General features: G+C 39.1%; 1 protein-coding gene across 6 annotated transcripts in view; it reads left to right on the top strand.

Moving 5' to 3' along the window:
• The window catches only part of Lztfl1 (leucine zipper transcription factor like 1), a 45,969-nt gene that overhangs the window by 10,206 nt on the left and 9,874 nt on the right, over positions 1-25,889 (top strand). For 4 of the 6 annotated variants that reach the window (XM_027415527.2, XM_027415526.2, XM_035444096.1 and 1 more), the window contains exons 6-10: positions 1,029-1,094; positions 1,180-1,257; positions 11,171-11,347; positions 12,805-12,908; positions 13,517-15,934. In XM_027415527.2, coding sequence (XP_027271328.1) covers positions 1,029-1,094; positions 1,180-1,257; positions 11,171-11,347; positions 12,805-12,908; positions 13,517-13,535 — 444 coding nt within the window. In that variant the 3' untranslated portion in view covers positions 13,536-15,934. Of the gene's footprint in view, positions 1-1,028; positions 1,095-1,179; positions 1,258-11,170; positions 11,423-12,804; positions 12,909-13,516; positions 15,935-25,889 lie in introns of those variants that run through there. The other 2 variants (XR_004769800.1, XR_004769801.1) reach the window with 2 other exon arrangements.

Here is a 25,889-nt window from a genome sequence, read left to right as displayed (position 1 = left end):
AATCTTGGCATTACACATGTCAGATTTTGTTATACTTAAAAAGCAATACAGTACCTCGTACAGTCTCAAAACTGTTACCATTTCATTGGGAAGTAGGAACTAACATTTCCAGAAACAGAGGTGAGAGAGCTAAAGGGTTCTGTGGGTGGATAGTTCTGTGTGGATGGGAGGAGATAAGAACAGGCGTTTGAATGAGGTAGCCTCTACGCTGGGGAAGACAGGTTAAGTTGAAGGGGGCTTGCTGGGCAAAGGAGCAGATGGCTACTGGCCACATGCAGACAGAAGTTTGTCATGACTTAGAATAACAGTGCAGGGCCCTCTGAGCAGTCCAGCATGTAAAATGGAGTAAAATGCAAAATCAGACTGGTAGATGGGTGGGTACATCTCATATCAAAACTGCATAAGAATAAAGGTGTTTGGCCTCCCCTCAGCCATGCAGAAGCTGGAGTACTGGGCACTAAAATGATGAGGGTAGTGTGTTTTCAGGGTTAAGTGGCAACAGGGTAGAACAGGCCCAAGCTGCAGTATCAGAAAGCTAGAGGAGAGAGGAGAATGGCTGAAAACAGAACAGGAGAAAAGGTATTTCTGAGAGAAGAGCAACTGTGAATCTTAGAGCTAAATTTGACTTACTGCTATGGGGTTGGCACAGGAATTGTGAAAACAGCATTTTACTCCTAACGGGGCATTTGGATTTTTGAGCCATCGCATAATTTTGATTATTTTTTAAAGTGAAACAAGTAGTGGTCATTTCAAGTGCTAAACATATTTTGGTTAAAATAATAAAATTTGGGGGCTGGAGAAAAGGTCCAGTAGTTAAGAGCACATGCTGAGAACCCAGGCTCAGTTCCTAACACCCACATGGTAACTCATAGCCATCTGTAACTCCATTTCCAGGGTATCTGATGCCCTCATCTGGTCTACACTGGTGCACACATTGTATATATACATACATATAAGCAAAACACTCATGGACATAAGACAAAAATAAATCTTTAAAATAATAATAATATTTGAATTTACTCACAAAGGAAATTTTAAGACTTCAACAAGAGAATGAGAAATTAAAGTCAAGGCTGAAGACCATTGAAATACAGGTAACTGAGAAATCCTTCAATACATTATTGAAGAATTAACCTAGAGAGTAAAAGTTGAATGTATCCTGTTTACATTTGACTATAGACTACAAATGCTTTGGATGAGAAGTCAAAATTGGAAAGAACACTTCAGGATTTACAAATTGATCAAGAAAATCAACAGGTAAAACAATTTTATCTTTTCAACATCTTCTAAAAAATAAAATTAGAGATTTCAGTCATGATCACTGTTCCTCATGCTCTGTCTACCCCTGCCATTCTCTGCTGAATGCTGTTACTGTCTTACATTGAGATGCCCGGGTCAGAAACTGATTGACAGCTCTCAGGACTAGCATACAGTAGAGATTTTAATGACAAACAAGATGTTCTTAAATTTATTATTGTTAATTTTTTTTCTCCTTTCCCTCCTGTATCCAGTTAAAATGGGGGGGGGGTCGGAGGAAAATTTACATTGGGGTAAACTTTCACTATTTGCAGATGATATGATAGTCTACATAAGTGACCCTAAAAATTCTACCAGGGTTTTATTATTCTGAATGTTACTTGAGTTTTCCATGAATGAGATTACAGTTATAGGAATTTATTGGTTACAGGCTTAATTTATATTCAGCATGCTGTGGGATACAGCAGCATCCAGAGTGGTAGCTCTGCAAGCCTGCCTGAGAATTGTAACTGAGTATTGCCCTACCTGCTGGGAGTCCATTAGTATACCATTGCTCTCTGTGGTCTTCTCACTGAGTGTGACATGGTATTGTGATTTTACATGAGCAAGACTGTGTGAATTTTCAGTGTAGAACTGTCTTTTCTATGGTTGTCATTGTAAATGTCTGCTAAACAATCTTCAAACATAAAATAAAAAATTAAATAAATTATTAAAAAGGGGTGGGGGCTGGAGAGATGGCTCAGTGGTTAAAAGCACTGGCTGCCCTTCCGGAGGACCCGAGTTCAATTCCCAGCACCACATAGCAGCTCACAACTGTCTGTCAGTTCCAGGGGATCGGACACCCTCAAACCGATGCACATAAAAAATTAAATAAATTATTTAAAAAAGAACAATCTTCAAATCTACCTCTGTATGTTTTTCTTTTTTTCATTTCTAACATAATTTTTTTTCATTTTATGGAATGAGTATTGTGCACACAGCCTATACATGGGGCCAGCACTCCCATACTGAGCTGTATCCTGACTTCATTAGATTTTGTTAAACTTTATTCTCTGAAAAAATTCAAACATGTAAAAATGCAGAGTAGTATAATAAACCCCCATGAACCCACTACTCAGCTTTACAATCATCAGGCATGGCCAGTTTGATTTCATTCCTACTTCAACTTATTGACATGATATTTCTTATATGGATAGCAGAAAAAGTGTGTGTGTGTGTGTGTGTGTGTGTGTGTGTGTGTGTGTGTGTGTGTGAGAGAGAGAGAGAGAGAGAGAGAGAGAGAGAGAGAGAGGTGGGGGAGGTGGTTGGGGGGAGACAGACTGTTCCAGAACCCCTTTATAACTTCTTAAAAGTTAAACATTTATAAACATTTTTTGGTGATAAATTTATTTAAAAACCATTTAGGACATATTCACTATTTGATTCAAAAGCAAAATGGATACATGTTTTTACTAGTTGAAAGGTCTTTTTAAAGACAAAATATTTTAAAATTCAAGTGTTGTTTCATTTTGTTGAAGATGCTGCATCATCCTCATATCGGGCAATTGTAGATCATTTTCTGTTGCATCAATGCAGATCTTTTTTCTATCAAAAGTGGTACTTAAAAGCAAGATTCAGATGTAAGATTGGTGCTGCAGTTGTCAAATTCTACAGAAGTGTATTAACTCAACAGAAAAAAAAACATAAAACCTTGTGAATTTAGGGACTCTTATAATCAGTAATTATTAATAATGTTCTCCATAGTTTCTTGAATCCTAATTAAGTTTTTCATGAATGTGACTAATTTTTACACTTACACCATTTGTTCTTTTGAAAGAAAAATCTCATTGTTTCCAGCTTGGCTTGGAACTTGCTATGTGTAGCCCAGTTATATCATTTGAAGAATTGAGATATCTACACATATATCAATTTGAAGAATTCAAAATATTTACTATGTTTTCCCCCATTGTCCAATTTTTTGTTTGTTTTCAATTAAAAAATAATAATCCAGACAATATATTTTTATTGTTTCTCTTCCCCCAATTCCTCCTAACTCCACCCCACTTACTTGACTTTGTTTTCTCTTTCTTTCAAAACAAAAACATATACAGCAAAAAAAAAAAAAAACCCTCCCACAAAACACAAAAAGGAGAATCAAGTAAAAAAGCAAAAGAACAGTAAGACCAAAAAAAAAAAAAAAAAAAAAGCCAAAATGAGACAAAAAGTCCACAAAAATACTATTGCTCCTGGGCATGGGGCCTGCTCTGAAGTGTATGGTTGAAAAAAGAAAAAAATATATATATGTAAATATACATACATATATCCATACATATATACAGAGAGAGAGAGAGAGAGAGAGAGAGAGAGAGAGCGTGCCAGTGAGAAAACTGATTTTCCTTTTGCCCTCCTTGGTTCTAGGTCAGACCCCATGTCCACTTACCCCTCTCAGTGCTGGGACTCTGCCCAGCTTGAACCTATACAGGTCTTATATATGATGCCATAATCTCTGTGAACTGATATGTGTGTCAAGTTTGTTGTGTCTGGAAGATACTTTCCTTGGAGTCATTCCTCACTTCTGGCTTATACAATCTTCTACATGACTGTCTGAGCTTTGAGGGGATGGGTTTTGATGAAAACATTATTTAGTACAGAGAGCTCCAAAGTCTCTCTCTTTGCACATTGCCCAATTGTGGGTCTCTGTGTTAATTCCCATCTACTGCTAGAAGCTTCTCTGATTTGGGTTGAGCAAAGCACTGATCTATGGGTATAGCAGAATGTCATTTTATTGCTATGTTCCTTTAGCAGAATAATACTAGTAGGTTTTCCCTAGTCCTGTGATCTAGCTAGTCTTGGGTTCTTGGCCACTTTAGCAGTGTCTTGATTAGGATCCATTACATGGAGTGGGCCTTATGTCTAATCGAAAAGTAATCAACCATTGTCTGACTTTGGCACCTATATGTCTTGCAACCAGGTCACTGTTACAGGTCACAGGGTTTATACCTGGGTCATACTGATGACTGTTTTTCTCCTCCAGTAGGGTGTAAAGTATCTTCCAATACTATGAGTGCTAGTCAGTAGGGGTGAAGCTTCTAGTTAAGCATCATCTCAACTTCACTATGTTCAATGACATAAATGTTGTCCTCATCAATAGGGTCTTACCATTACATTCTGGAGAGTAATTAAGAGCTTGAGCAGTAGCCTATGGTGCTTGAGTTTCCATGGGGCTGCTTTAGCCAACAACTCAACAAGATGTAACTTATTCCTGGCACTGGAGGTTTTATTTGGTAGCATGCATAAGATGTCTAGTGTTGTGGGATATTTGTACGTTGTGTGAAGATGTATTGCTGTGATTGGTGTAATAAGGAGCTGAATGGCCAATAAATGGCTAGGCAGTAAGAGGTTAGACAGGATTAGGGACACAGAGGACCCCGGGAAGAAAGGTAGGGTGTCCAGCAAGACATGGAGAGGAAACAGGAGTGGCAAGATAGAAGAGGGTAATGCCACATGGCCAAATGTAGATTAATATAAATGGGTTAATTTAAGTTGTAAGAGTTATTTGAGACAAGTCTAAAGTAAAGGCCAAGCTTTTATAATTAATAATCTTCCATGTTGTTATTTGTGAACTGATGGCCAACAAAAAAGTATGCTACAGTCTAGTTGGGGCACTGTCTCCCCTATTATTTGTTGACTCCATTTAGATTCCTTTTATGTATGTGTATGTTTTAGAAAGCTTCTACAGTGGTAGGTTTCCATATGGTTTTTAAATGGCCTTTACTGTCAGTGTTCCCTCCCCATATTCCCTCCTTTACTCTTCTCTCCCACATCTCTCCCTGTTGAATTCTCCTACTCTAGTTTCCCTTTTCCTCTCCATAATACTGTATTCTACTTCCCTTCTTTGAGAGATCCTCACTTCCCTTATAGTCCTATACTAGATATCTAACCGGATTATTCTTACTATAGCACCAATACCAAAAGTTTAAAAGCTAACATCCACATAGGAGAAAAAACACACAATGTTTGTCTTTTGGGGTTTAGATTACTTTATTCGGGATTTTTTTTCCCTATCTCTACCCATTTACCTGGTTCATTTCATAATTTTTTATAGCTGAATAATATTCCATTATGTACATGTACCATATTTTCCTTATCCATTCATCAATTGATGGACATGTAGGCTTTTTCCAGTTTCTGGCTATTATGAATAGAGCAACAATGAGCATGGAAAAGCAAGTATTTTTGTAGTAGCATGAAGACTGCTTTGGGCATATGCCCAAGAGTTGTAACTTGAAAAATAAAAACCCAGAGACAGATATTGGGGTTCAAGCTTCAAGATGGAACAGAAAATCAAAGCAGCCAGCCACTAACTCTTAGCTTTACCTCAGGCTGAAAGGGCTATCCTCTTCTCACTGTGCCTGGAGGATAAATCTCTCCACCAAAATTCAGACTGCAGTCCTGTCTCCACCAATCCTCAGACTGCAATCCCAGACTGCTGCCTCTTCCTTTTATATCTCTCATATCCTGGGTGCTGAGATCACCTTTGTGTGAGCTGTTTCTCTTTAGGACTGGATCAGTTTCATGTAGCTCAGTGTGACCTTGAACTAACAGAGGTCCATCTCTTTGTCCCTGAGTCCTGGGATTAAAGGTGTGTGCCTTTAGCTCTATAGCTAGCTAGCTAGTATGGCTGCTGGGATTAACAACATTGCCTGGCTCTATGGCTTATGGCTAGCTTTGCTTTCTGAACCCTCAGGCAAGCTTTAATAAATCATAAGTAATATATCACAACAAAGAGTGGTATAACTAGATCTTGAGGTAGATCTATTTCTAGCTTCCTGAAGAACTAACACACTGATTTCCATTGTGGTCATACAAGTTCATATTCCCCCCAGCAATGAATAAATGTTCCCACATCTCTGCCATATGCTGTCATTTGTGCTTTGATTTTGGCCATTCTGACTGGTAATATGAAATCTGCAAGTAATTTTAATTTGTATTTCTCTGATGGCTAAGCATGTTTAACATTTCTTTACATGCTCCTCAGTCATTTGTGTTTCATCTTTTGAGAACTTAGTTGTGTACCTCATTTCTTTTAAATGCCTTAGTTGTTTTTTTGCTGTCCAATTGTTTTTGTTTTTAGTTCTTTTTATATTTTGGATACTAATTCTTATAATTCATAAAAATCTTTTCCCATTCTGTAGTCTGTCATTTTGCACAAATGATGGTTTCCTTTGCTTATAGAAGCTTTTCAGTTTTATGAAGTCTCATTTGTCAATTGTTGGTCTTAGTGCCTGTGCAATCAGTATCCTGTTCACAAAGTCTCTTGTGCCAGTGAGTTCAAGCCTATTCCCTGCTTACTCTTCTATCAGATTCAGTGTATCTGCCCTTATGTTGAAGCCATTGATTCATTTGGGGTTGAGTTTTGTGCAGGATGATACGTAGAGTTCTATTTATATTCTAAACAAAGCCATCCAGTTTGACCTGTAAGCAAATGTGAGTGCTGGCTTTTGGCACCAAAATATGAGTGAATGTTACAACTCTGGAGCTGCAAACGTGTCCTGACTTATGGGGAAGCCAGGCTGTCTAGGGCCACAATAGCACAGTTCTAGAAGTGCAGCTGCAACAAGACAGCTCAGCCCTGGAGAGAAAGGTGTCCTGTCAGGTCCAAACTGTTTTTTCATTGGCCTTTTTTAGCCTTTTCGCTCTAATTTGCAGCCAGGGAATATTTCTTTCAGTGGCTCTGATTCCAGGGATGAAGTGTGTTTCTTTGGCACTGGTTTCAAAGTCAGGGTGTTTTTCTTTGGTTCTGGGTTCAAGGATAAAGTGTTTCCTTCACTGGCTCAGGTTTCAGATCCTGGGTGTGTTTCTTTCACTGGCTCTGGGTTCAGAGGCAAAGTAATAGGGGATTTGTTGGTTTCCTGCTCAGGGATTGGTTGGTTTCCTGTTGGAGTTGGTCAGGAGCAGAGTTGGGTCTGGTGTCAGAACCAAAATGAGTTTCTTTTACACATTTTTACATGCATGACCAGCACTATTTGTTGATGAGGCTGTCTTTTTTTTCTGGTGCTGGTGTGGATTTTTGACTTGTCAAAAATCAGGTATCCATAGGTGGACTTATGTCTGGGTCTTCAATTTGATTCCACTGATGAGCATGTTCGTTACCATTCCATGCTGTTTTTATTATTATAGCTCTGTAATAAAACTTGAAATCTGAGATGGTAATGCCTCTAGCAGTTCTTGTTATTATTCAAGATTGTTTTAGCTATCGTGTGTGTGTGTGTGTGTGTGTGTGTGTGTGTGTGTGTGTGTGTGTGTGTTTCCATAAGAAGTTTGAGTATTCTTTTTCCATTTTCTGTAAAGAGCTATGGTGGAATTTTGATGGAGATTGCATTGAACTGTAGATTGCTTTTGGTAGAATGGTCATTTTCAGGGTTAGTCCTAGCAATCCATGACTATAGGATATCTTTCCATCTTTTAGTGTCTGCTTATTCAATATTTTTATTCAGTGTCTTAAAGATTTTCTTTCACTTGCTGGGTTAGAGTTATCCCAAGATATTTTATGAGACTGTTGGGAAAGGGACCGTTTCCCTGATTTCTTTCGTGGCTGGTTATCATTTGTTTGTAGGAAGGCTACTGGATTTTGTGCTAATTTTGTATCCTGCTATTTTGCAAATTTTAAAAAGAAGGTTATTAGCTGTAAATTTTCCTTGTGGAATTTAAAGTTCTTATATATAGGAAATCATATCATCTGCAAATAAAGATACTTTTCACTTCTTCCTTCCCTATTTATATCCCCGTGCTCTCCCTCAGTTGTCTTATTGTTCTAGCTAAGACTTCAAGTTCTGTATTTAAATAGGTATATTTGAAAGAGTGGACATCTTTGTCTTGTTCCTGCTTTTAATGGAAATACTTTGAGTTTATATCCATTTAGGTTGGTGTTGGCTGTGGGCTTGCTGTAAAATGTTTTTATTATGTTGAGATATGTTGCTTGTATCCCTAGTTTCACTAGGACTTTTATCATGAAGGAAGCGGTGTTGGATTTTGTCAAAGATCTTTTTTTTCACCTACTGAGATGATCATGTGTTTTTTATCTTTCAGTCTGTTTATGTGGTAGATTATATTTCTTGATTTACAAATGTTAAACCATCTCTGAATCTCTGGAATGAAGCCAAAGTGATCATGGTGGATAATCTTTTGATATGTTTATGGATTGAGTTTACAAGTATTTTATTGAGAACTTGTGCATCTATGTTCATAAGTGATAGTGGTCTATAATTTTCTTTTTTGTTGTTGGGTCATTGTTTTGTTTTGTTTTGTTTTGGTGTCACGGTAATAGCAGCTTTCTGAAAAGAATTAGGAAATTGTTCCTCAGTTTCTATTTTTGCAAAATAGTTTGAGGAATAGTGCATTAATTCTTCTTTGAAGGTCTGGTTTCTATACTGAGTCTGTCTGACCCTGGGCTGTTTTGGTTGAATTTCCTTGGTATTAGTTGTAACGTTACCCTTTTCATCTAAAATTTTATTAATTTGGTATTTTCTCTCTGTTTTTTAGTTAATTTGGCTAAGGATTTGTCAGTCTTAATGAGTTTCTCAAAGAACCAACTCTTTGTTTCATTTCTATTCCTTGATTTCAGGGATGAGTTTATTTCTTGCCATCAATTCTTTTTCTAGTATTTCTTGTTCTAGAGCTTTAAAATGTTTTAATAAGTTACTAATATGAGATCTCTCCAGTTTTGTCTGTTTGATGTAGGCATTTAGTATTATGAACTTGCCCATAGAACTGCCTTAATTGTATTCTATAGGTTTGGGTATGTTATGTTTTCATTTCACTCAATTTTAAGGTTTTTAATTTCCTTCTTGATTTCTTTCTTGATTCATTTTTCATTCAGGAGTGAGCTGTGTAGTTCCCATGAGTTTGTATACTTTCTGCTGTTTCTGTTGTTGTTGATATTCAGCTTTAATCCATGTTGGTCAGATAGGATGCAGGGTGTTAATTTTCTTATAATTGAGACTTGTTTTGTGTCTGAATATGTTGTCAATTTTGAAGAAAGTTCCATGAGCTGCTGAGAAGAAAGTATTTTCTTTAGTGTTTCGGTAGGTGTCTACTAGGTACATATGATTTGTGATATAATTTAACTCTAGAATTTCTCTATTTTTTTTTTTTTTTGTTCAAATGACTGTCTATTGGCAAGAGTGGGCTTAGTGGTATTGAAGTCATCTACTATCACATTGTGAGGGTTAGTATGTATTTTGGCTATAATTGTGGGGGTTTTTTGTTTTGTTTTGGTTTGGTTTTTTTTATGAGCTTGAATGCCCTTGTGTGAGTGGCTATGAGCGTGCTGGGACCCAGGTCCTCTAGAAGAGCAGTCAGTGTTCTTACCTGCTGAGCCATCTCTCCAGCCTTTGTTTATTCTTTTACTCTAATCTTATTGCAGATCTGCTCTTAATTTCCTGTATATTTTTGTGCATGGATTTTTTTTTTTTTTTTAAGATTTAACATTTTCTTGGACTGAGCTATCCATTTCTTCTATCTAGTCTTCAAGACCTGAAATTCTGTCTTCCATGTTTTGTAAGTGGGACTTCTGAGATTTTTAGTTTGGGTTTTTTTTAATGATTTTATTTCTACTTTCATGCCTTGAAATAGTTTCATTATTTCATTCAATTGTTTGTGTTTTCACCATCTTCATTAAGACATTTGTTATACTCTCTTTAAGGTCCTTGAACATATTCATAATTGCTATTTCAAGGTCCTTTTCTTTTCTTTTCTTTGAGACAGAATTTCTCTGTGTAGCTTTGGAGCCTATCCTGGCACTCACTCTGGAGACCAGGCTGGCCTCGAACTCACAGAGATCCACCTGCCTCTGCCTCCCGAGTGCTGTGATTAAAGGCGTGTGCCACCAATGCCCGGCAAAAGGTCCTTTTCTTGTGCTTCAGCTAGATTGCATTTCTCAAGTCTGATTACCACAGGGTTCCTGGCTTCTGGAGGAGACATATTGTATTGGCTGTTCATGTTTGTGTTTTTGTGCTGAGATTTAGGCATCTGGAGTTAAGGTGTTTAAAGTGTTACTTGGTAAAGATATCTGGTGTGTCTTTGTTGGGTGGGTGTTGTTGCTCACTCTGGGTCCTAGGCAAGTGGAGTCCCTGGTAGAGCGTGTTTCTGTAGGTTGAGAGTAACACAAAGGAATGGAGATGGACCAGGAAGAAAGGCTGAAAAGGACAGTGTGAAAGAACTAGGGAGACTGGGGTCTACATCAAGAAATATAGCTGTGGTGGGAGACACATGCAAGCAGGCTGCAACAGAATAGAGAATAATTCTAGAGAGCTTGGAATGGAGATTAAAAAAAGAAAAGCGTTGTCTTGTTTGTTTTTTAATTTGTCAGTGGCCTAGGATATAGCTCAGTTAACTAAATGCTTGCTTAGAGAGCACAAAGCCCTGTATTTGAACCCTGTCACCACATAGACCAGGCATGTTGGTGCATGCCTGTAATCCCAGCACTTGGGAGGGTGAAATCGGGAGGGTAGGTGTTCGGGGTCATCTTTGGTTACAATGCAAGTTTGAAGCCAGCTTCATTTATAAGAAACTCTGTCCCCCACACCCTTCTCCAAATGATTTGACATTCTGACCCCGGTACACACAGCTTTGTCAAATTAAGATCTTACTTCTCTCTTGCTCATTTTTGACTGAAATTCTAGTAGTTCAGAAATCCTACTTTCTATATTTGGAATGCAGTGACTACTGAGTATTTGTTGTGTGTATATCTAGGCTGAGGCTGGAATGAGCCTGCCGACAATCCTGTGGGACTGGCACTTACCCATCAGGTGAGAAAAGCTATGTGCACACACAACACGGCATTACTCTTTCTCCTTGGATGGAGGATTACTATTTTAAAACAGCTTATTTGGAATGTCAAGGGAAGTTTCACTCATGTCTTTATTTTTCGTAGGATTTTATAAAGGCCCATGACTTGGATGACTTGGAAAACACAGTTGCAGCTCTTAGGGATGAATTTCAGAAAACACTTAATGACCAGACAGAAAACCAAAAGTCTTTGGAGCAGAACCTAGCAGCAGCCAAACATGACCTCCTCAGAGTACAGGAGCAGCTGAGCTTGGCTGAAAAGGTCAGGAGACACATACGGAAGGGCTTCACCGACTCATGTCTGATTATCTAATGCATACAGTAGAGAGGAGCAAATGTGAGTAGATAATGCGAGCCAATTGCAGGGTCAGATCATCTTTATTCTTAGTTTTGTTTTTTGTTTTTGTTTTTTAAGATTTATTTATTATGTATACAGAATTCTGCCTGCACATCAGAAGAGGGCACCAGATCTCATTACAGATGGCTGTGAGCCACCATGTGGTTGCTGGGAATTGAACTCAGGACCCATAGGAAAGCAGCCAATGCTCTTAACCGCTGAGCCATCTCTCCAGCCCAGATTCTCAGTCTTAGTCAGTGTGTGTTCTGAAGAGCTACATTTCTGGGCACTTAGGTTCTTCTATCTTTGTGATAATAAACAAACGGCTCTCTTCTTCCTCCACATGCTGCCGCCACTCTACACCCTTGCACTGCTCTCTGCTGGTTCTTCCTACAGCCTGACAGAGACCTGGATGGCTTTTTTTTTTTTTTTTTTTGAGACTTTTTCAAAATGTTTTATATATGGGAAATACATAGAGAGTGAATTCTTTAGGGTTTAGAGACTTTAAAATGTGGGTGTGGGGCTTGAGAGATGGCTCAGCAGGTAAGAGCACATGCCATTTTTACAGAGGACCCAAGTTTAGTTCCCAGCACACACATTGTGGCTCATAGCCCCCTGTCACTCCAGTTCCAAGGGGATCCAGTGCCCTCTTCTGACTTCCATGGGCACCAGGCATTCATGTGGTATACATACATACTTGCATGTGAAACACTCATATGCATAAAATAAATAAGTAAATCTATTTTTTTTCAATCATACATATCTATTTTTTAAAAAGGGTTATGGGTGCTAGGAATGGAATCTAGGACTTGTGCATGCTAGGTAAATGTTCTATCAGTTGTGCAACAGTCCTGGGAACTAAAATTAAAAATCCTCAAATTAAGGGCTAGAAATAAGGTTTAGTGGTTAAGGCTCTTGGAGAGGATTTGGGTTTGGCTTCTAGCACCCACCTCAGATTCCTGTTCTCTGCATGAATGTAGTTTATATAAACTCACACTGTCATACACACATACGCATGAATAAAAAGAAATGGATATTTTTTAAGACATTCAAATTAAAAACCCACCTCCTTGGGTTTTTAGAACTTGAAAGTTTAGAAAAAATTTTATACATATTTTTCATGAAAGTTTAGTTTCTGTGTTATACAGATTCCCATATTAGAGCATAGTATACTTGCTACTTGCTAACATGGTATTACCTTGGAAAATAGTACTGTTTTATTAGCTTCTAATTTAAAATATTTTTAAAGTTCAGGTGGTTTTAGTTTTATGCAAGTATATTTTTAAGGAAATAAGAAAATTAGCAAACTGTGCATTTTTATCAAATTTGTTATTCTTTCCTTAACATTTCTTAGTAATGGGCTGACATTTTTCACAAAGCAGGAGTTAGAGAAGAAATTTCAACAAACAGCAGCTTATCGAAACATGAAAGAGATTCTCACCAAAAAGAATGACCAAATCAAGGATCTACGGAAAAGACTGGCAAAGTAAGCTGGCTAATCCTTCCTTGGGGTTCCTCTCCCCACTTGCCTGATGGTACCAATAAGTCAAGCCCTTTGTAGGCCCATTGTTTAGTCCACAGGGTTGCTTTTAGGCTCAGCCAGACATTCCCCCCTCACCACACTGTACTAAGTTGCTCTTAGCAGCAGATCCATTAGCGGGTAATAGCATAGAAATAGCAGCTAGCAAGGGAGCACTAGGTATTTATTCTTCATAATGTCGTCTGGGTACTAATGTCCTTTGTTTGTTGGGCCATTTTTGTCAACAATGGCTTTTCATAGAAACCCAGAATTGTAATGGGAGGGGGTTGGTTAACCCTTAACTCATAATCATGTCAACTGTTCATGATGATCTGAGGAGTTTCATAATTATACTAATCTATCATGGATCTAACTGCTAAATGCAGGTCTGGAGTCTGAAGGCGTAGACTCCAAGTCACCAAAATAACACTAGTCTCACGGATAACTGACTTCTGCTACAATGGGGCTAGAAAGTGAGCAGTAATGGTATTCTGGGCTACTTACTGGAGGTATTTCACTTATGATAGCAACAAGAACAAAAAGATCATGACTTAACTTCTTAATTTTATCTCCAGATATGAATCTGAAGATTAAAGACTGATGGTTTTGTCTAGAACCTGCCACACATGAGCATACAAGTTATCTCCAGTCACCTCAGGCATGTACTTTGAAGCATTTTATCATATTCTCTCCTTTTTCTAATGTTTAGGGTTTGCTTGTAATGCTAGAATTAGCATTCTTATTTGAAGTTCTCTGATCCAGAAGAGGAAAAAAATGAAATATTCTTTTTTGTTGTCTCAAACACCTGTCTGTCTAGTGCTCCAGAGTCTCTGTGCAAGTACAGTGAGAGTTCTTCATTGTAGAAAGAGTTTACAGTGGGAAGAAGAGCCATCCTTTTGCATTAGTAAGAAGATTGAACCTTTTAATGTTAGATAAGCTGGTACCATCAACACTCTACAGTTCCTAAATGTAAAGATAAATAGTAAAGTTACTAAGATTTACAAATAAACCTCTTATTTTTAATAATAAGATCCTAATTAATTTACTCTATTTGATCATCAAACTGTATAAACTCATGGAAAATATGTTTACTGTCAACTATAGTCAACATTTTTAATCAATTAAGGGAAAGTAAGCTTCAGTGACCATGAAGACTCAGTTAACTGTGCATCTCTCTATCATGAGTGCTGCTTATCAAAGGAGATACATCCTGACTTATCACGGGTTTGTGTTATGGACGGAGAAGTCATATTCATCCTATGCTTTCACAGTTTAGAAAGCAGATGGACTCAGAGTACATGCAGTCTTTAGACTTAATTCCAGAATTCCTTTTTGCCTGTATATGGATTAGAACGCTGAACTTTGACTCAACAGAAAGTCGGTGACTAGGTTCCAGGTTGGACTTTGGGTTGTGGCTTGTATATGTGTAGAGAAATGGTGTTTTCAAGAGATTTTAATATTTTTACTGGTGTGCTTTTTCTTAGCTGGTCATATATAAAGTATAAGAAACAGGACACACACCCACAGTGTGTAGTGCAGTGATGTGGTATTCAAATGAGTAAAGATCACAAAGCAGTTACCCCTCAGAAAGTAAGCATTTACCCTTCTCATGTTAACATGGAAAAAGTGATCCCATTTCTCAAAGCAAACATTTCCACACATCTGTGTGGATAGTCTGAGAGAGGTTCTTCCAATCTCCACAAATAGGGAACTTAATCCCAGAAAAAGAGTGCACTGATCAGAGCTTATGTCTCTGTTATTTTCACTCAAACTTTTAGTATTAGCTTTGAATGTACTGTGGGGTTTTGTAGACTTTGTTAAGATTCTAAATGAACAAATAATAGTGAGGTAATTTGTCCCTAAAAAAGCAGGGAAGGCAATCTTAGAAGATGAATGACTCTGAAAAGAAAGAAAAAGAATACAGTAACAAGCCAACATTTCCTACACATTTTTTTCCTCATCCATTTATTTGTCATTGGATCACTCATCAGTTTCTTGTAGGGCTTTCACTGAGGACTCTTGTTTCACCCTGAATTTCTTCAGCTCAACATAATTACCTCTCTAAAAGTACATTCCATCATTTGTGGACCAGAATGTTATGTAGAAGTCAGAAACCAGAACTTCTCACTAAATGGAAAATGTTCCTTTGAGAAACCATTTAGTTGTATTCTCCCTACACCCTTTCTCAGTTTAATGCCAGAAAGAAAAGATTTAAGAAACCTGTAATAAATTGCTGGGTAGAAGTTTGCTTGTTTATTTATTTTTGTTGGTAGTGGCTTTAAAATATTCTGTGTAGTGTGTTCCACTTGTTGAATAATTCAGAAGTATTTCTGAAACCTTAAAATCTCTTCAACAGTAAAATAAACAAACAGGCTGCATAAATCAATGTGATGCTTCTTTCACTTTTACCATTTACTGCTTCTGGTTTTGTCACTGCTCTGTTTTGCTTTTAAACTCATACCACCCAGAAAAATGCAGTTTTAAATGTTTATTTCACCTGGCTTCACAGTTTTAAGTTTTATCTCATTTAACGGAACAAAGCCTGTTCACTCTATACGTTTTGGCCCTTTAGGAACCTAGTTCAACCTTGAGTGAGCAGTTAGTGTACTGGTAACTGTGAAAAGTCTGAGCTGGTAAGCCATCTTAGTGAAGCTCCTGCCCAGCATGCCGAATTTAACCTACTATACATGAGGCGCTGGGATCAGTCCCCACATTATAAAACAAAAACAAAAACAAATGAAATGCATCTTTGACTTAACTTTAAAATTCAAGCCTTCAAAATTATGACATTTTACTAACAAAAATAAAAAGGAAAGGGATTTGTTATTAATACCTTCAACTTGACAGTTAAATATTTGTTCTTATCTTACATTTGAATGTCTGTGCTAAATAAATATTTAATCATTTGTTTATGTCTTGTAAATCTAATTATATAGAATATTTTGTTCTCTGAAATATGTAATCATATTTGATAAAGCCGTTACTGTTATTTTCATTTTGGTAAACTGAGATTCCTATATATCTTTACATTTTAAATGCTTGCATTTTAATATATTAGATTGTAAAACTTTGCTATTGTTTGCCTTCTGCTTACACATAAGTGCCTATTTTCTTAGCTTTGCCATTAGAAATGTAAGACATAACTTGTCTCTGCAAGCAAGTCTTTGAGGATAGTTCTAACTCAGCAAGCTAAACCGCCATCAAAAATCAAACCAGACAAAAAAAAAAAAACAAAAACAAAAATAAAGAAAGGTATTGGAGTGGCCCTAGCATGTTTTTATACTGTCATCAGGTCAACCAGTAAAAGAGTGTCTTGCCACAGAATCACCTATTTTAGAAAGTAAATTAATGAAAACATAGTCAGAGCTGGAGAACTGGCTCATCAGTTAAAAGCACTTTTTGATCTTGCAGAGGACCCAGGTTCAATGCCCAGCACGTACTTGATGGCTCACAACCATCTGTAACTCTAGTTCCAAGGGATCTGACACCCTCTTCTGACTTCTACGAGCACCAGGCACTCGGGTTGCTAAGATATACACATTTATTCACGTCTGTGGGTACATGTCCTTGTTTGCGTGCGTGCGTGCGTGCGTGCGTGCGTGCGTGCGTGCGTGCGTGCGTGCGTGCGTGCGTGCGTGCGTGCGTACATCAGAGACCAATGTAGAGCATCTTCCACTATCATTCTCTATTTTTTTGAGGCAGGCTCTATCACCTGGCCATCAGGCCCCCAGGTTTTTCCATCTCTCCCTCTTAGCACTGGGATAATAGGCCATGCTACTGTGCCAATGTAAAGGAGTTCTGGAGACTAGAACACAGGTTTTCATGCTTGCACAGCAATCACTTTACCCACTGAGCTACCTCTCTATCCCCATCCTTTGTAATTTTTAAATGTAGCAATAAACTCATTATGAAGGGTTACAGAGTGAGTTCAAGTCCAGTCTGAGCCATTTAGCAAGACGCTACCTCAAAATAAAAAGTAAATAGAGGGCTAGTGATATAATTAAGTGATAGAGCATTTTGCTAGCATGTACAAGGCCCTGGGTTCACCTTTCAATACTGAAAGAGGAAAACGAAAATAGAAAAATAAAGGGACCTGGAGAGATGACTCAGCAGTTATAAGTGCTTGCAGCTCTTTCAGAGGACCCAAATTTGCCCAGCACCTACACTAGGCTGCTCACAGTTGCCTATAACTCCAGCTCTAGAACATCCAGCCACCTATTCTGGCCTCTGCAGGTACCTCCACAAACATGTTGTACATACTGACCCTCATCCATGCATATAAATAACAATACACTCTTTAGAGACTACAGAGATAACTCAGCTGTTAAAATCACTTATTCTTGCAGGAGACAAAGGTTCAGTTCCCAGCACCCATGAGGTGGCTTACAGCAAACTATAACTCCAATTCCAGGAGATCTGATGCTTTCTTCTGGCCTCCACAGGCACCTGAATGTACATGGTGCACATGTGTATACATAAAGTAAATAATCCTTATGGGGGGGGTTAAGAAATTGAGAAATAGTAAATTTGTGGGGGTTTTGGTTTAGTTTGGTTTTTTGAGACAAGGTCTTTTCTGTGTGGCCCTGGCTGTCCCAGAACTTGCTTTGTAGCCCAGGCTGGCCTCAAATTCAGAGATCCTCCACCTGCCTCTGCCTCCCGAGTACTGGGACTAAAGGTGTGTACCACCACCGCCTGGCATGGGATTTTTTAATGTGTATTTATTCTCTGTATGGGGGTGTTTATATCAAAGTCAGAGGACAGCCTGTGGGGTTGGCTCTCTCCACATGATTCCAGGGATCTAACTCAGGTCATCAGACTCGGCAGATGAAAGAAATGATGGGAGAGAGGGAGGGAAGGAGGGAGGGAAGGAAAGGAGGGAAGGAAGGAAATGATTGGTCAGGTTTTGGGCACCAGATGAATGAAATGGTGCAGTAAAGAAACCAAAATAGCGGCTCCATGGGTAAAAGGTAAAGTTTATTCCAAATCACCAAGGCTGTCTCTTTGGAAAATGGGAGTGGGGAGCTGAGGGGATTAATGGATGGGATTTCCAGGGTTTTAAGGGAACAAGTACCTGGAAGGAGGGGGACCTGTAAACTGGAGTGAAGGATCTTGAAGTGTATAAAGGGTACTTGTGATTAAGGATTGAAGGAACTTAGAAGCTAGCACAGACCTTGATAGGCTAATAGGCACCACAAGAATATGTTCATGGAAGAGTCAGGGGTCCCTTTTGCCAGAGATAAGAATGCTTCCTTTAGCATTCTTATAGGGACCATTAGCATATAGGGACTATTTTTCTCAAGTCCCTGAGGGGATGTTGGCTTTGTCTAAATGTCAGACACTGGGGAAAGGGATTTCTTGGAACTAGACAGCAGCAAGCACCTTTATCTGCTGAGCCATTTCCCTGGCCCCTTGTGGCTTTTAAGGTAAGAGACATGTTAAATCAGGATTGAGCAAAGCACTTGACAAAGTTCCCACGATAACCTTATTGAGGAAAGCCTTAGCTGGTTCAGGGTTTGGGTGCAGGTGGCTTATATAGGTATTCCTGCAGGAGGCAGGTATTGAGGTATGTTCAGTTACCATAGAAACAGCCAAGAGTCTATCCTGCTGGAACCCTGAGACACTTACAGAAACAACCCTGAGTACTTCTACTAAAGTGTGACAAATCTGAGAAACTAATTCCTTGCTATGTCCAACCTGCTATAAATGAGGATCAAGTTTTCCCTCTAGTCAGAATGCATGCAGATACAGTCAGGAAGCTACATGTTGACACTGACTAAGCAAATCTAAGGGGAGATGAAGTGACTCTAAATGGGTTTATTTTTTAGTTTAAGTGCTTGGGAATTAGTAGCAGTAGTTTTACAATGTTGTATATATACTACATTCATATACTATGAATCAGACATTTCAAGGGGTTGGTTTGATGTGTGAATTATGTTTCAAAGTACATTTGTGTAAAAGGGGTGGTATGTTAAAGCAACCAGTAAGCATCTCCTATATACCCCATTCATTCAGCCTCAGTTGTCCTTTCATGTGTTAGACTCTTCTGCCTGAGGACAGTGACTGATAGTCTTTTTTTTAAACAATAAAATAGACAAAAGAAAAATTACCAACAACTAGAAGGTTAGCAGGACAAGCTATATTCTTTACTGTTGGAAACTGTACTGAAGCCACGGGGGATTTTTTTTATCTTCCCTCCTTTTCTATTTATTCTAGATTTCCCCTTCAACTAGCCCTTCCGTTGGTCAGCCCTGCTCACCTTGTCCCCATACATCACCAAGCATTCCTCTGAATACTTCTTGCCCCTAACATAGCACTAGTCCCAGCTCTGCATGATACTTGAGTTGTCACCTTCTTCCGGTGTGGCCACTCCTCTCCTGGGCTGCTTGTTCAGTGACTTGAAGAGTCCAGAGCAGGAGAGCAGCAGCTATTGAATTAAGTGGAATCACAGGGAACCAGGAACACTACTCTCCATACTGATTTGGAGGTGAGTGGACACAAGTCTCCAGAACAACCAACAAAACCTTGCTAGGCTTCTTTTGAAAGAGAATATGTTCCAGGTAATGGGAGGTGACTGTCCTGTAGGAAGGGAATGTGACCCTAGAGTAGATTTGGGAAATCAGGGTCTACCCTGATAGGTCTCATTCCTTCCCAACTAGAGCACTGGATCAGACAAGGACTTCCAGGCATGGCATTTGAGAATTTGGTCTCCTTTATAATGTTTACAGTCCCTGGATCTGATTCTGAGCACATTGTGCTGCCTGTACACTGGATGCATCTAAATGTTTCTGGGACATCTGAGGTAATAGAGGCTAATCAGTATCTGCCTTTTCTTCATCCCAGTTTTTTTTTTTTTTTTTTTAATCGTGAGTGCTGGTGCCCACAGAGTTCTTTTTTAGGGATGTTTCTGGGTCAGCTTTGCTATTTGGACTTCCTACAAATCCCTGAGATTTTGTTTTTTGTACTTGGGAGGTGATTCCAGGAAGGATAAGGGCATAGGATGAGGGGTGAGAAAGAAGAATTTTAACATTGGGAACAACATGCTTGGTCCTGCTGAGGAGTGAGAATACTGTGAATGTGCCCTCTTTATGGGGATGAGGATTGTGCCTGGATTGCTAAACCTCAGCACTAATTGCGCCCAGGCCAAACAAAAACAAACATTCCCAGAGACATCTGACGCCCGGGATCTGCTCACTGGATCCGAACTCCGCAGCTGTACCCAACACACCCCAACACTGCCAGGCCCCGGTGACAGTTCTGCCTCCATCCACCAGCCCAGGTAGGCCGGGGGCTGTTTCCAGTTCTGGTTCGGTGGCCTTGCTAAGAGACATCTAATGCCAGGGATCTGCTCACCAGATCCGAACTCGGTAGCAGGATCCAACACACCTGGACACTGCCGAGGCCCCGGTAACAGTGCCACCCCCATCCACGAGAAGAGGACAGACATCGGGGTATTGGATCTGTTTGCATCTACCTGAAGGGAATTTTGGTCCCATACCCACCAGGAGAGGAAGAGACTCCTGCTACACCCACCAAAAGAAAGGATGAGAAGAGGACAATGTAAAAGCACATTCAACAACAGAAAACCAATATGACACCACCGGAGACTAGGAACCATACACCAGCAAGACCTGAACATCACAATGCAGATGAACCGGAAGAGAATGGCCTTAAAAACATCTTCATGAAAATGATAGATTACCTCAAAGAGGACATGAGAAAATCCCTTGAAGAAATGAAGAAAAAAAAAAAAATACAAGGTATCAACAAATCTCTCAAGGAAACAGTTCAAGACCTAAAAACTGAAAGAGACAATAAAGAAAGCACAATCTGAGGTAATGCTGGAAATAGAAAAGCTGGGTCAACGATCAAGAACTACAGACGTAAGCATAACCAACAGAATACAAGAGATGGAAGAAAGAATCTCAGGAGTTGAAGACACATGTGGAAATAGACTCATCAACCAAAGAAAATCTTAAGTCCAACAAATCCCTAACACAAAATATCCAGGAAATATGGGATACCGTGAAAAGACCAAACATAAGAATAATAGGTATAGAAGAAGGTGAAGAAATCCAACTCAGAGGCGCAGAAAAACATATTCAACAAAATCATAGAAGAAAACTTTCCCAACCTAAAGAAAGACATGCCAATGAAAATACAAGAAGCCTACAGAACACCAAATAGACTGAACCAAAAAAAAGGTCTCCTCGCCACATAATAATCAAAACACCAAACATACAGAATAAAGAGAAAATATTAAGAGCAGCAAAGGAAAAAGGTCAAGTAACTTATAAAGGCAAACCTATCAGAATTACACCTGACTTTTCCATGGAAACTCTGAAAGCCAGAAGGTCCTGGATAGATATTCTACCTACACTAAGAGACCATGGATGCCAGCCCAGACTACTATACCCAGCAAAGCTTTCAATCATTATAGATGGAGAAAACAAGATATTCCATGACAAAACCAGATTCAAGCCATACATATCCACCAATCCAGCCCTACAGAAACTTCTGGAAGGAAAACAGCAACCCAAGGAAAGTTAACTACAACCAGAAAAATATAGGCAATAGATAATCCCACTTTACCAACAGCCAAAGGAAAAAGGTATAGAATCCCACACATAATTTTGCCACCATCACCAAATCAAAAACAAACAAGAATGAACAATCAATGGTCATTAATATCCATCAACATTAATGGTCTTAACTCCATTATAAAAAGACACAGATTAGCAGAATGGATAAGAAGACAGAATCCATCCTTCTGCTGCATACAAAAAACACATCTCAACTTCGAAGACAGACGGCACCTAAGAATTAAAGGTTGGGGAAAGATTTTCCAATCAAATGGACCCAAGAAACAAGCGGGGGTAGCAATCCTAATATCCAACAAATTGGACTTTAAACTAAATCAAAAGAGATGAAGGAGGTCACTTCCTACTCATCACAGGAGAAATCCATCAGGATGAAGTCTCAATTCTGAACATTTATGCCCCAAATACAAAGGCATCCACGTTTGTAAAAGAAACATTACTAAAGCTCAAATCACCCATAAAATCACACACACTTATACTGGGAGACTTCAACACCCCACTCTCACCACTGGACAAGAACACCAGACAGAAACTTAACAAAGAAACAAAGGAACTAATAGAAGTTATGGTGCAATTGGACTTAACAGATATCTATAGACATTCCATCCAAATACAAAACAATTAACCTTCTTCTCAGCGCCACATGGAACCTTCTCTAAAGTCGACCACATACTTGGCAACATAGCAAACCTTAACAGGTACAAAAAAATTGAAATAACCCCCTGTATCTTATCAGACCACCATGCTTTAAAGTTAGAATTCAACAAGAACATGAATTACAAAAAACCTACAAACTCATGGAAATTAAGTAACACCCAATTGCACAATTCCTGGGTCGAGGAAGAAATAAAAAAAAAGAAATTAAAGATTTCCTAGAATTCAATGAGAATGCGGACACAACATAACCAAACCTATGGGACACTTTGAAAGCAGTGCTAAGAGGAAAGTTCATAGCGCTATGTGCCCACATGAAGAAACAGGAGAATAGTCACACTAGAGAATTAACAGCACAACTGAAAGCTTTAGAACACAAAGAAGCCAATACACCCCGGAGGAGCAGAAGCCAGGAAATAATCAAATTGAGGGCTGAAATCAATAAAATGGAAACTAGAAGAACAATACAAAGAATCAATATAACGAAGAGTTCGTTCTTCGAGAAAATCAACAAGATAGACAAACCTTTATCCAAACTTACCAAACAGCAGAGTGAACATGTGAACATGCAAATTAATAAAATCAGGAATGAAAGGGGGACATAACAACAGACACAGAGGAAATCCAGACAATCATCAGATCATACTTTGAAAATCTATATTCCTCAAAATTTGAAAATCTAAAGGAAATGGACAATTTTCTGCACAGATTTCACTTACCAAAATTAAATCAAGAACAGATAAGCAACTTAAATAACCCCTAATCTAATAAAAGCAGTCATCAGAAGTCTCCCAACCAAAAGAAGCCCAGGACCAGATGGCTTCAGTGCAGAATTCTACCAGAAATTCAAAGTACAGCTAAAACCAATTCTCTTCAAAGTATTCCACACAATAGAAGCAGAAGGGTCATTGCCAAACTGTTTTTGTGAGGCTTCAATAACCTTGATACCCAAGCCACACAAAAACACAGCTAAGAAAGAACTACAGACCAATATCCCTCATGAACATTGATGCAAAAATTCTCAATAAAATACTGGCAAATCGAATCCAAAAACACATCAGAGAAATCATCCACCATGATCAAGTAGGCTTCATCCCAGAGATGCAAGGATGGTTCAACATACAAAAACCCCTCAATGTAATCCACCATATAAACAGACTGAGGAAAAAAAAAAAAAAAAAAAACATGATCATCTCACTAGATGCCGAAAAAGCCTTTGACAAAATCCAACACCCGTTCATGATAAAGGTCTTGGAGACATCAGGGATAATAGGAACATACCTCAACATAATAAAAGCAATATACAGCAAGCCGACAGCCAACATCAAATTAAATGGAGAGAAACTCAATGAAATTCCTCTAAAATTGGGGACAAGACAAGGCTGTCCACTCTCTCCATATGTCTTCAATACTGTCCTTGAAGTTCTAGCTAGAGTAATAAGACAACAAAAGGAGATCAAGGGAATACAAATCAGAAAGGAAGAAGTCAAACTCTCACTATTTGCAGATGATATGACAGTCTACATAAGTGACCCAGAAAATTCTACCAGGGAACTCCTACAGCTGATAAACACCTTCAGCAAAGTGGCAGGATACAAGATTAAAAAATCTGGAGCCCCACTATATACCGATGACACATTGGTGGAGAAAGAAATCAGAGAAATATCACCCTTTATGATTGCCACAAACAACATAAAATACCTTGGGGTAACACTAACCAAAAAAAAAAAAAAAAAAACGTGAAAGACCTGTACCATAAGAATTTTGACTCTCTAAAGAAAGAAATTAAAGAAGATACCGGAAAATGGAAAGATCTCCCATGTTCTTGGATAGGTAGTATCAACATAGTAAAAATGGCCATCGTGCCAAAAGCAATCTACAGATTCAATGCAATCCCCATCAAAATCCCAACACAATTCTTCACAGACCTTGAAAGAACAATTCTCAACTTTATATGAAGAAACAAAAGACCCAGGATAGTCAAAATAACCCTGTACAATAGAGCAACTTCTAGAGGCTTCACCATCCCTAACTTTAAGCTCTATTACAGAGCTATAGTCCTGAAAACAGCTTGATATTGGCACAAAAATAGACAGGTAGACCAATGGAATAGAGTTGAAAATCCTGATATTAACCCACACATCTATGAACACCTGATTTTTGGTAAACAATCCATATTTATACGATGGAACAAAGAGAACATCTTCAACAACTGGATGCAGACATGTAGAAGACTACAGATAGACCCAAGCCTATCACCAGGCACAAAACTTAAGTCAAAATGGATCAAAGACCTCAACATAATCCTAGCCACACTAACCCTATTAGAAGACAAAGTGGAGAAGAAGGAACACTCCTCCATTGCTGGTGGGAGTGTGAATTTGTAAGACCACTCTGGAAATCAGTATGGCGGTTGCTCAGAAAAATGGGAATCAATCTACCTCAAGATCCAGCCATTCCTCTCTTGGGTATATACCCAAATAGTGCATGTTCATACAACAAGGACATATGTTCAACCATGTTCATAGCAGCATTGTTTGTAATAGCCAGAACCTGGAAGCAACCTAGATGCCCCTCAACTGAAGAATGGATAGAGAAAATGTGGTACATTTATACAATGGAGTACTACTCAGCAGAAAAAAGCAATGGAATCTTGAAATTTGCAGGCAAATGGATGGAACTAGAAGAAACCATCCTAAGCGAGGTAACCCAGTCACAAAAAGACAAACATGGTATGTACTCACTCATATATGAATTTTAGACATAGAGCAAAGGTTTACCAGCCTATAATCCTCTTCATCAAAGAAACTAGGAAACATGAAGGACTCTAAGGGATAAATAGACCCCAGGAATGGGAAGTGGCTTGAACTCCGGAGCTAATTGGAAGCATGAGGGTAGGGGAGAGGGTGCTGCCACAATAAGAGCACGAGAAGAGGAGTAGAAGAGAGGAAATGGAGGAGCAGAGATATTGAGTAGGGGGAAGAATAGAGGAGAGAGAGCAGGATGAGAGAGATACCATATTAGAGGGAGCCACTATAGGTCCGAGAAGAGATCTGGAACTAGGGAGATCTCTAGAGACCTACAGGGATGACACGATCTGACAATCCAGGCAATGGAGGAGAGGATAACCTAAAAGCCCTTCCCCTAAATTGAGATTGATGACTACTCTTTATGCCATCCTAGAGCCTTCATCCAGTGGCTGATGGAAGCAGAGACAGACATCCACAGAAATACACTGAGCTGAAATCTGGAATTTAGTTAAAGAGAGGGAGGAATGAAGATCGAAGGGGTCTGTACCAGGTTGGAGAAACCCACAGAAACAGTTGGCCTGAACAAGGGAGAGCACATCGACCCCAGATGCTATCTGGGAGACCAGTACAAGACTGATCCAAACCCCTGAACATAGATGCCAATAAAGAGGCCTCTGCACTCCAGGGAGCCTCTGGAAGTGGATTAGCATTTTTCCCTAGTGTAAGAAGGGACTTTGAGAGCCCATCCCACATGAAGGGATACACTCTGGCCCTGGACACATGGGGAAGGGCCCAGGCCCAGCACAGGAAGATTTGGTGGACTTTGCAGAGCCCCTGTTGAGGGCCCTACCCTGCCTGGGGAGTGGTGGGTGGATGGGGTGGGGGTAGGTTGGGGGTGGAGGAGGAGGGAGGGGATGAGGGGAGGGAGAGGGAGAAGGGACTTACAT

This window comes from Cricetulus griseus, chromosome 4 (assembly GCF_003668045.3).
Source record: "Cricetulus griseus strain 17A/GY chromosome 4, alternate assembly CriGri-PICRH-1.0, whole genome shotgun sequence".
Lineage (NCBI taxonomy): Eukaryota > Metazoa > Chordata > Mammalia > Rodentia > Cricetidae > Cricetulus > Cricetulus griseus.
The sequence above is the reverse complement of the archived record's forward strand: the minus strand, read 5'-3'. Positions and strand labels throughout refer to the sequence as shown.